Here is an 11,150-nt window from a genome sequence, read left to right as displayed (position 1 = left end):
TTTCATTGAATTACCTACAAAAACTTTCAATTGGAAAATCTCAAACGTAGAAGGGAACACAAAAATTTTCAAGCTCCCCCACCTACAGGCAGAGCAAAATTTTCAAGTTCCCCCTCTACTACCCAACAAAATTTTCGAATCACCCCTGAATTCCTCCAATCCCCTCCCCAACCATTTTTTGTGAACGCAGCCTTACATTAAAAAAGAATTATGTACCATCAAGAACGACTGAATTTTTCAGTTATATTCCAAAATGTTCATTGTCCATGGGCGGGGATGAAGTAAATAATATCTGATGTTTCATTGTTTTCATTATGAATTCGTATTACTGCTACGCGTTTGATATATGTTTTGCTGTTGACATTATGTTTTCCAACATAGTTTTAGAAACAGATTTTTTTCTGCCATCTTTTTGTGATTGTGTGACTAGCGCCTCCAGCGGCCACATTTTGCTCTCGTTGATTGTCCTGACCTCTGTACTATACTCTGACTGCATAAGATAAACAGTCCTTGTGACTGAGCGGACGTAACGTCAGACGCGGAAGCGCCGCGAATCTGCTCTAGCTTTGTGGCTTTGATGTCCGAAACTACACCAACGTACAACTGGTTAGTCAAGGATAGCTGGAATAGGATTTGAAAGCGTAAGCTTAGGCCTAACAAGCGGAACGGCGGGGTGAATACGACGGGCGCGGGCACCGGAACCGCCTGCTGAACAGCACCGTGACCTCGGGTGCGTGGAGTTGCCGTGTAGCACGAATGATCCACGGTCTGACAGGTCTTCAGTGTATGACCTGAGGACAAACAATGCAAAGCAGGTCTCCTGTTTGTGGACCCTGGATTATGTGTAAGTAGGCCTATGTCAATCGAAAGTACAGTCGCTTGTGGTTCGAGCAAGGCGAGGTTCCCGGTATACGTTAACAAAGCTCATGAAGCTGGCCCTCGACTAGCCCTGCGTACGATGCTGTGTGTTCCGCTACAGCTAATAGCCCCGCTCACCACAGCCCTGCAAAGACGTAGAGTTGGTGACTTCAAATCCATTTTTGGACTTGACGTAAAAAGCCAAATTACTGCCGAAATTCAGCGTTCTTGGGCCCAAGTCGTATCCCTGCCTACCTCAGCTACTCGATCGCTTCCAAAAATGCCAGTCTTTTATTCTTTTTTCGTAAATAACTGTCGATGTCGCGTCGGCAACTCTCTCGCTAGCCCTGCGTACGTACGCAGTGTACGCTGTGTATTCCCTGTGTGCGTTCCTAACACACAGCGTCCACTGCGTACGTACGCAGGGCTAGCGAGAGAGTTGCCGACATCGACGGTTATTTACGAAAAAAGAATAAAAGACTGGCATTTTTGGAAGCGATCGAGTAGCTGAGGTAGGCAGGGATACGACTTGGGCCCAAGAACGCTGAATGTCGGCAGTAATTTGGCTTTTTACGTCAAGTCCAAAAATGGATTTGAAGTCACCAACTCTACGTACGGGTCTTTGCAGGGCTGTGGTGAGCGGGGCTATTAGCTGTAGCGGAACACACAGCATCGTACGCAGGGCTAGCCCTCGACGTGTATCGGACCACCAAGCTACTGTTATCAAAGGGATATGGACCTTTATAGGCAGCAGAAAACGCTTGTGGTACAGACAGCTTCTTCCACCTGTAGTAATATGAGTTTGATATAAACGGCACTGTGGCCGTATGTATGCTATTCATTTTTGCACGACGTAGTAAACTTGAGATGATGTCATAAGGGACTGGTCAATCTCTTCGGCCGGGGGGGGGGGCGGTAGATTATTTTTTTCCGGACGTTAGAAAGTGGCCGACCCCCGTTCCAACAGGGTAACCCCCTATTCCAACTTTCGAAAACACAGTGAGCACCCGGCGCCAAAGGTAAAACAAAAGGTGAAATATGAAGTGTGTGTGCGTGTGTGTATATAGCATATATATATATATATATATATATATATATATATATATATATATATATATATATATATATATATATATATATATATATATATATATATATAACATGGCAGTTGTAGGATATGAATTTCAAAGTTTTAATTTTAAAGTTTGAATTTTGAGTGAGATGTGAATGTATTTCCCACTTTCTGTGCATAGCCAGATGTTCAGACCCGTATGTTGTACATGAATGGATATCAAAGAGAGACCAGCAGCCTCAAAAACTTCATTTGGTAATTAGACTGTTGCCAGTCATCTAATTACATTCCAGCTGAGAAGCAATAGGAAGCCATTTTTCAGAATGTTACAAATAGCTGCTTCAGCTCTCGGAGGGGAGGGGCGGTTTTGTGTACAAAATCTCTCAGCATCCAAAGCTTCTGCCTTCACGTGCACCGTGACTGCATTGCTATGCCCACCCTTATGCTAAAACCTACCTCAACAGTTGCCCCAGCTTGCTCTGGTGAAATCTTCAGAATAAAATGTACGACTCTTCAACTATGTAAAGACTAGGAAGATAGTTTGTCCCGAACAAACCCACACTTAGTTTCTCTTCTTTTAATATGTTTCTGCAGGCGAAAGTTCGGAACGAAAAATAATGTACTGTCCGTATTACCACGGGTTTTGCAGTCACGTAATCGATGCAATGAAATATAAACACTGTGCATCTCACTGCACACAAAGGTGAATTGTGTCTATCAAGCTACCCCTCCTCTTATTGCCTCTTTTATGTGGTATTTCAAAGAAAAAGCTTCATATTCCTACCATAATATATTCCATAAGATGGTTCTATCGAGCAATAAACTGCTGGAGGCAATGAAAAACTCATAAAAATGGTAATAGGGGAAATGTGATTAAAATCTAACGCTCTATAGTTATGAGAACTCAACGTCGACATCGCGATCGTTGATCGCGTGTAATACAATACCCTCATGATTACAATATTTTCTATGCATAATGGCTGCCAAGGGCTATTAAACAACGTCATCGTGGTTGGTGACAAACGAGCAAACGGTTGTAATCTAAACTGCTTCCCAGGACAAATATACGATCGAAGGACGCCCAGCAAACACTGATGCTGAAGTTGGCGATATGCATGCTAGTTTTCTCTCATAAGGGGGTGGGGCGTTCCCCTCTGTTTCAAAAGAGTTTTGGAGATTTTTTTTCTGATAGTCAAGTTTTTCAATGCATTAGAAAATCAATGATTATAGCCTGGATCAAATATGAAATTACCGACAGTCCACAGTTTCTGCCCTTTTCCAGCTGGTTAATGTTTAATATATGAGAAGCCTACATAAATCATTCACACTTCATCATTCGTGTAAGTTCAGTTTTGTATTATTAAGTCAAGTTCTAGTTGATAATCTTTCAGCTCAACACATCTTTCTGCAGATCGGAAGCTACTTTTGTCATTTCACTGTGGCAGGATAGATAAGTCTGTGTGCTACCTCCATGGTTAAATCGACTTTACCATTGCATCATAGGCAGCAATCATGGCGCGGAATGACACTATCAAAGACAGTATCGCCAGATCTAAGTTTGTGTGCGGTGAGCGCACTAGCGTGAGTGCGTCACGAAATCTACAGTGTGTCACGTTGGAGGGGTCGCAGTCAGAAAAATTGTAACAGCTCAGGTCGGTTATTGAACCGATCGTTTTTGAGATTTTGGATTTGGCCGAGCGATTTTGTCTGTGGCTTCTCCGTTAGGTGACTGGGTACCGTACGTTATGAGTTCGAACCTCTTCGAAACCACCGTATTTGTAGAGGGGATGATTGAGTATGCGTTTCCCTTTTTTTTTTGAAAAAGATAAATTTATTTCAACATAGTCACAAATAAAATAAATCTACATAACTGTTAATGCACTAGAATTACAATGCGCCTTGTCTGAAAAAAACCCCAGATAATTAGCTGTTCAATTACAAAGATCATCATATGAATGCATTTAGAATGCATTCTTCTCCTTCAAGTCTTACAAGGCTTGAAAACTTTGTGATAAAATCCTCAGTTTTGTTTTTGTTTAGTTTTTGTTTTTGTTCCATCAGTTTTGTTCAGTTTTTGTTTCCTTTGAAACCGTGGTTCGCGAAATCGCGCCCTCTAGAGAGAGAAGACGCTTAGTACCATTTAACAGCTAATCAGTAAGCTTGACTTTATATGTTTTCTCAATCAAGGAATCGCGTTGGCAACGATTTGTGATTTTTTGAAAAGGCGGTAACAATCTGTGCACTAATATACGAACATGAGTAAAACTAGTTTTTGCACATGGACGTTTTCCGGTTCAGATGGACAATACACTGGTTTTATAGAACGTTGAATTTACATAGGCGTTGTCATGTCCAGTCGAATATAAAGCCGGTGCAATTCACGTTGACAAAGAGACAGCGTCCGAGACGTAATAGTATTTTCATAAGTACGAGGACAGAAACAATAATAATAGCATTCCGAACTCAGTGTGTAAGAAAGACAATGTACACTGTATGTGTGCAATGTCCATTGTCTTTTCTCCTGGTCTATGTTAATGGAAGTGAACGTGAACTGTCGACAGAAGCACAACGTATGCATATAAATCGGATCGCTGGTCGCCAACATTACAGACGGAGAGTTTTTCAAGAACAAAATGATAAATGGGCCGCGGGATTTGTGTAAAGAAAATTACTCTGAGTAAAACAAAACGTTACACTTAATTTAAAGAACGAGGCTTGCTTGTCAGCGATTAAGGTATATACACACGCAACGTCACAGACACGCAACATATTTGCATATACGTACATAATATATATATATATATATATATATATATATATATATATATATCACTCTTCTTTTAGTTTCGAGCACCGTAATTTCCAACAGGGACATCTGTAAACTATATATATATTATATATATAAAATATTATATTATATATAAAATTACTCTGAGTAAAACAAAACGTTACATTTACAGCTCCATAAGCAGTATCTTTTGGCTATTTTTTCAGAACTTTTGTTTTGTGGTTTCCCTACACTTTCTGCATTGAATCCCTAAACTGTAATTTAATGCCAAGTATTTAGCATATCCACACAACCTATATGAGTATAATCTCCATTGTTATCGTTAAAAACTGTATTCAAGTCCGGACTAGAACTCATTTGTAAACAATAAACAATGATCACTACACACATACAAGCTGTGTTGACAAAAAGATTACTCGAAATTTCAGCATGACAAACGGATGAGGGTCAGACACTGTAGTTGATATACATAACAAGAATACTGAAAAAGTTGCCAGAAGTTACAGCTTATGTCCCTTTAATTTAAAGAACGAGGCTTGCTTACCTGGGTTCGTCAGCGATTAAGGTATACACACGCAACGCCACAGGCACGCAACATATTTGCATATACAAACATACTATATATATATATATATATATATATATATATATATATATATATATATATATATATATATATATATTACTGTTATTTTAGTTTCGAGCACCGTAATTTCCATCAGGGGCAACTGTAAAATATATATATATATATATATATATATATATATATATATATATATATATATGTGTGTGTGTGTGTGTGTGTGTGTGTGTGTGTGTGTGTGTGTGTGTGTGTGTGTGTGTGTGTGTGGCTGTGTCTGTGTATGTGTGTCTGTGTCTGTGTCTATGTGTGTGCATCTGAGTGGGTACAATTTTACTATAAATCGACAAGTAACAGACTTTGTTATACCAATATTGAAATGTTTCTTTCAGCTGAAGGTTAGGAGATTTTTTCATCAGCTTCATCATGGTTCAAGAAAAAGTCACAAAAGCCCATAAAAGACGGTCCTTTGGAGATCCTCCGGATGGCGGTTGGGGATGGATGGTAGTAGCTGCAGGATTCTTGCTTCTTTTCCTAGTTCGTGGGATTCAGAACTCAGTTGGGGTATTCTTCGTGGTTCTGTTGGATCACTTCGGTGAGGGCGCTGGTACCACTTCGATTTTGGCCACGTGTCTAACGTCCATGAGCCTCATATCAGGTAAGGGATGAACAGTGAATTTCATATGACCGGCGTTTCTCTCTCTCAGAAAAAATACCCGATCACATATTTACTTCTATTACATACAAAAAAAATACGAATGGGTCTTAATGTGGTTTCTCAACAGGTCCCTTTGCAGCGGCTCTGAGCAAGCGTTTTAGCCATCGTAAAGTTGTAATGTCAGGGGGACTTTTAGCAGCCACCTCTATAGTAATGTCGTCATTCGCTCCAAACATTGTCTTCATTACTATCACCTACGGTTTCATGACAGGTCAGTAAAAAATCACGATATTTCATTGTGAATTATGCTCTACAATGCAGTATAATTGTTCTTTGGTCATCAGTCTCAATGACAAGTCAATGTCTCTCTTCAACTTCGCATAAGCTTAATTACCACTTGTACTGAAGACAGTTTACCGTGTGCATCCCCCACCTCTCGCATCGAATGTGCATTGTTTCATGCGGCCTGTAATGCCTTGAGTTGAGGCTCTAACTTCAAAATTTTAAAATATCTTACATCCAGCATTTTTAGCTCATATTTGGTTTTGTATATAAATACCAAAAATAGCTTATATGATGAGTCGGTGGCGTCTGTATTTCTGTATATTTGTGGGTATGTATGTGCGGATGTATGTCCGTCACACACAAAGGCTCCCATACCGCCAAAGCTACCATCTCAGTATTTGGCGTACAGGTAGACGCAGGGGTCGAGATGTGATTTTGTTCAAATGAACACATCAGTGTCAAAAATGTGCAAATGAGGTAAGAAAAAGTGAAATCCTGCAAATGTGCAGGCCAGTAAGAAACAGGCCAACTCCACTGATCTTGAATCATTTCCTGTCATTGTTTATGAACTGTTACATATTAACAGACCTGATGAAACCATTGACAGTAGAGGGGGTAAGACCGTCTATACTCAAACTAAGAGGGGCTTGTTTCTGCTATGCATGTTGCTAAAGTTGACCTCCAGTACCTAAAGTTTCAGACCTTAATTACTTTTGTCATTTTTGTTTTTCAGGTTTGAATATTTCTTGTTGTTTTTCTGGTTGTACTGTGCAGAAATCATTGTCACAACATCAAAATAGAATTTTCCTCCACTGAACAGATAGAAACAACATTTATTGTTGATCATTGGTAACCCATACTGGTATATACCAATTCTGATCAAATTTGAGCGACACCGTATAATTGCGGTATTTTTAATAAGCGTAATGAGAACACTATCTGCCGCAACTCCACTTTCTTTCTGACATCCCTTTGCAGTGAAATGCAATTGTGGCTTTGGAGAGCAGTCCGAGTCGAAATGCCTATTTTTCCCCCGTGTCAAAAGTGACTGTGGCATGTTCAAGCACTCATTTTATGACGTCAGTTTCTATGGCTGGACTGACTGTCCTGAGAAAATGTACATTTCTATTGAGTAACTGAAATTCTTCCTATTTCCAATCAGGTATTGGATTCGGTCTGTCACGCGTTCCCACTGTGGCGATGATCGGGCGCTACTTCAAAAAACGCCACGCCATTGCAAACGGAATGACTGTAGTTGGTACAGGGTGTGGTTCCTTCGCCGTGGCCCCACTCACTCGCGTTCTCATCGACCAGTACGGCTGGCGTGGCAGTTTCATCGTAATTGGGGCCTTGGCTTTCAACATCTGTGTGTGCGGTGCCCTCCTACGACCCATATATCTGAAAGGCGACGCCGGCGATCATGCAGATACTGTGCAATACCAGAAGGACGAAAAAGTATCAATCTCTGGTGACGAGGATGTTAACTCTGAACCTCCCAAGAAGCTCTCCATTTCTTGCTCAGACTGTTCCTCTTATTTTGATCTGAAACTACTCAAACACCCCATGTTTGCAACCATAGTGGTTGCCTACCTGTTTTTCGGCTTTGGCCTGAACATCCCCCTCATTCATGTGGTGAAGAGAGCTGTAGACGTCGGGGTCTCTCAAGGCCAGGCGCCCTTCCTCCTCTCGACTCTCGGTTTATGCATGATGATCGGCGGTGTTGCCCAGGGATTCGCCGTTGACCTACTACACCTCTCGAAATGTCGGGCTTTAGGGTTCGATCTTGTCATGTACGGTCTTGGTACGCTTTTCTTGCCGGTTACCCAAAACTTTATCGGCATGTGTGTGATCATGGCCTGGCTCGGTCTCTCCAGAGGTGGATTCGCCGGCATAAGTGCGGTGGTGGTGCGATTCGTCGCCGGACATGCAAGATTTACGAGTGCTTACGGGATGTCGACTGCCGCTGCAGGTACAGCGCAGTTGATTGGACCTGTAGTGGCAGGTATGTGCACAAGGAGAACTAAGAGTATCACGTAATCCTTTGGTGATACCTGTGATATTTCCAATAAAGAACTATATTTTCTACTGTAAAAAATCTCCCTTTGTTTGACATACGGTGATGGGACATTGCTTTACACTTTCACTGCAACCTTTAAGCCTTAATCATTTGACCACACTCTGCTTTTAGTTTCTAAACACTGCCTAATGAGCTACAATGATACCTTATCGGTGTACGTCTCGCCATATACTACATGTAAAAACTTCCAGGTCATCAAATTCCCGTGATGATAAGTTCAACATGGTAGCTCATCAGGCAAATTTTCACAGCAGTGGCTGGTCAGATGATCAGGATTTCCAAAGTAGTGAATAAATAAAAGAAAGAGAGCAGACCATCCATAAAAATGCATAATCGAAAGGATTATATGGATGTCTTTATTTTCGTGCAGGTCACTATGGTACCTGCAAGGTTTTGCTGGTTTCTATGCACTCAGCTAGTCTTGCTCCAAGTCTGTGGGTAATATATATATATATATATATATATATATATATATATATATATATATATATATATATATATATATATATAATATATATATATATATATATATATATATATATATATATATATATATATATATATATATATATATATATATAATGAAGGAATAAACTCCAGCAGACTGTCGCGTTCGATGTAGGCTGTTGCGTAGATCGTGAGGTGAACGCTTAGCCAGCCAGCCAGTAGCTGCTGCCGGGAAAAAATTCACGACCGGGGACCAGTCTGTGTATTCTGCCTGATTTCAGCGTAAAAAGGCACTCTTTCGATCGTGTTGCTGCCCATCTCTTCTGATAGGCATAATACACACCGGGCTCTGGTTATCGATTTCTCATGACAATTGTTTTTCCCCATATTGTTGATGATGGCTTATTTTACCGTTAATTGTAATCGTAGAAATGTAGAGTGTTATTTTTCTCACACAGTCAGCACAGAGCTTTGCGGCCGTTTGCATTCAGCTTTTAGTGAATTTAATTTCAGGTCACGATATACTGTCAACACCCGCTGATGTATTTTGAGTTTTTTCTCATTTAGATTTTGCGGAATCAAATAACGTCAAAGTTTGATTAATAAAAGTAATGTGAAATAACGTTTTAACGGTGTCTTTGCATGACATATTGACAGGTGCAATACCGTGCTTCGGTATATTTTTATTCTTCTCCTGTAATATTCAAATTTTGACTGTGATGACTCAGCAAAAACCAAATTAGCGAAACCTATAATACATGGGCGGGTGTTTGTCCTAGTTCAGAAATATTTGACACAATTAAGTATCTTAAGACTGATCTTTTTTCCCATTCTTGTCTAAATACAGGGTATCTTTACGATTACACTGAAGATTACGCTGTGTCGTTCTACATGGCAGGGACGTCCTCGCTAATAGGAGGAATACTTATTCTAGTCGGCCATCTCTTCTGGGAAAGGTCAAGGAAAAAGCAACAACGCCAAATGCTCGAGGACGAGCGTGAAGTCTCGCGTGGTGATGAGGCCGAGCCCGATGTAACACACGGTGGCTCAGCTCTGCCGGTCGATCAAACTGTCGAACCGATGATTTTATCGGCTGCAACTGCGTCGTGCATCCAAAGTGAAAGTGAACGTGGCTCCGCTATCTCTCTGGAGATGGAAACGATTTTTTAAAGACTGTTTGAACGATGAATATCAGGGGATTAATGCCATGATAAATTGGATTTTCCCCTAGATTGTTTTTCGCGGTAAAATATGGCGACCAGATGGCAAACTTAACAGTAAAACTGAACTGAAGCGGTGCTTTTAGTTTGAAACATTCTCTCACTGGACGAACAGGCATCCTGTAGTATTTCCGTTTCATTTTTACGTCATGAACATTTGATACAAAAGCTTTTTTTGAAAGCTTAACCCGGGATATCTTGAAAACGACTCTTGAGTACCCTTATGGAGCATACATACGTAACACTGCCGTGACCCTAATAACATTTATAGCGCTCCACATTCTGTGCCGCGAACCAGAACAAATCATGTAACGACGAATAGATAAGTCTGGTGCCTACTGGCCCGAGAAAATTGTATCAAGGAGTGTTTTTCTCAGTATATTTCTCGAGACCAATAGTACAGTGTGCCAACTTTGAAATCCGTCCGATGTAGACTTGATCGGGAACACTGACACCTTTCGAACGATGTTACTTGCAACTCCCCAGTCAGAAAACAGGTCTGTCGCCTCCTTTGAAAATCATCTTCTTCTTGTACAAGTTCTCCTGCCTGTAGACGGGCTCAGGACGCCATTTTTACAACCTCAATGAAGAGTGTCCTCTGTGTCAGCTTCAGCCACTGTGAGAGAACTTTGATCTCATCAACGAATCAGAAAACAGTTGACACTGACTATCTAACACATACTAGAACGTTTAATCAAAATAGTTACAGAAATATCAATCTGTGCGTGGAATATTGACTGCACAATGTTTTAACCCATCAAGAAAGTATATATTGTGAGAAATAAAGTATATTTCTAACATGAAAAAACCTGAAAGCTATCCTTTCTGTGTTATACGGTCTTTCAAAGCCCTAGACTGAAAAATCCGTCGCTCGAGGACGCTCCCTTTTTTTTTTTTTTGAAAAAGATAAATTTATTTCAACATAGTCACAAATAAAACAAATCTACATAACTGTGAATGCGTTAAAATTACAATGCCTCTTGTGTGAAAAAACAAATAATTAGCTGTTTGATTACAAAGATTATCATATGAATGCATTCAGGATGCATTCTTCTCCTTCCAGTCTTACAAGGCTTGAAAACTTTGTGATAAAATCCTCAGTTTTGTTCATCATCTTATAAATGAAATACAATGTATTCATCCATGAGGAGAGATGACATTTCAA

The 11,150-nt window shown here is 40.3% G+C and overlaps 1 protein-coding gene across 3 annotated transcripts; it reads left to right on the top strand.

Annotated features, from left to right (window-relative positions):
- Window positions 1-487: 487 nt before the first annotated feature.
- Window positions 488-10,793, top strand: LOC139135116 (monocarboxylate transporter 12-like). Of its 3 annotated transcripts, XM_070702360.1 has the most exons (6): window positions 500-844; window positions 3,213-3,270; window positions 5,691-5,956; window positions 6,084-6,227; window positions 7,404-8,243; window positions 9,613-10,793. In XM_070702360.1, exons 3-6 carry the CDS (start codon window positions 5,725-5,727, stop codon window positions 9,933-9,935), a joined length of 1,539 nt encoding a protein of 512 aa, XP_070558461.1. In that variant the 5' UTR covers window positions 500-844; window positions 3,213-3,270; window positions 5,691-5,724; the 3' UTR covers window positions 9,936-10,793. The 3 variants fall into 3 exon arrangements, with proteins under 3 accessions (XP_070558460.1, XP_070558461.1, XP_070558462.1); XM_070702359.1 differs by lacking the exon at window positions 3,213-3,270 and having other exon boundaries at window positions 488-844; XM_070702361.1 differs by lacking the exons at window positions 3,213-3,270; window positions 6,084-6,227 and having other exon boundaries at window positions 703-844.
- The last annotated feature ends 357 nt before the right edge of the window (window positions 10,794-11,150 follow it).

The sequence above is a fragment of the Ptychodera flava genome, chromosome 6 (assembly GCF_041260155.1).
Source record: "Ptychodera flava strain L36383 chromosome 6, AS_Pfla_20210202, whole genome shotgun sequence".
In the NCBI taxonomy this organism is placed as follows: domain Eukaryota; kingdom Metazoa; phylum Hemichordata; class Enteropneusta; family Ptychoderidae; genus Ptychodera; species Ptychodera flava.
The sequence above is the reverse complement of the archived record's forward strand: the minus strand, read 5'-3'. Positions and strand labels throughout refer to the sequence as shown.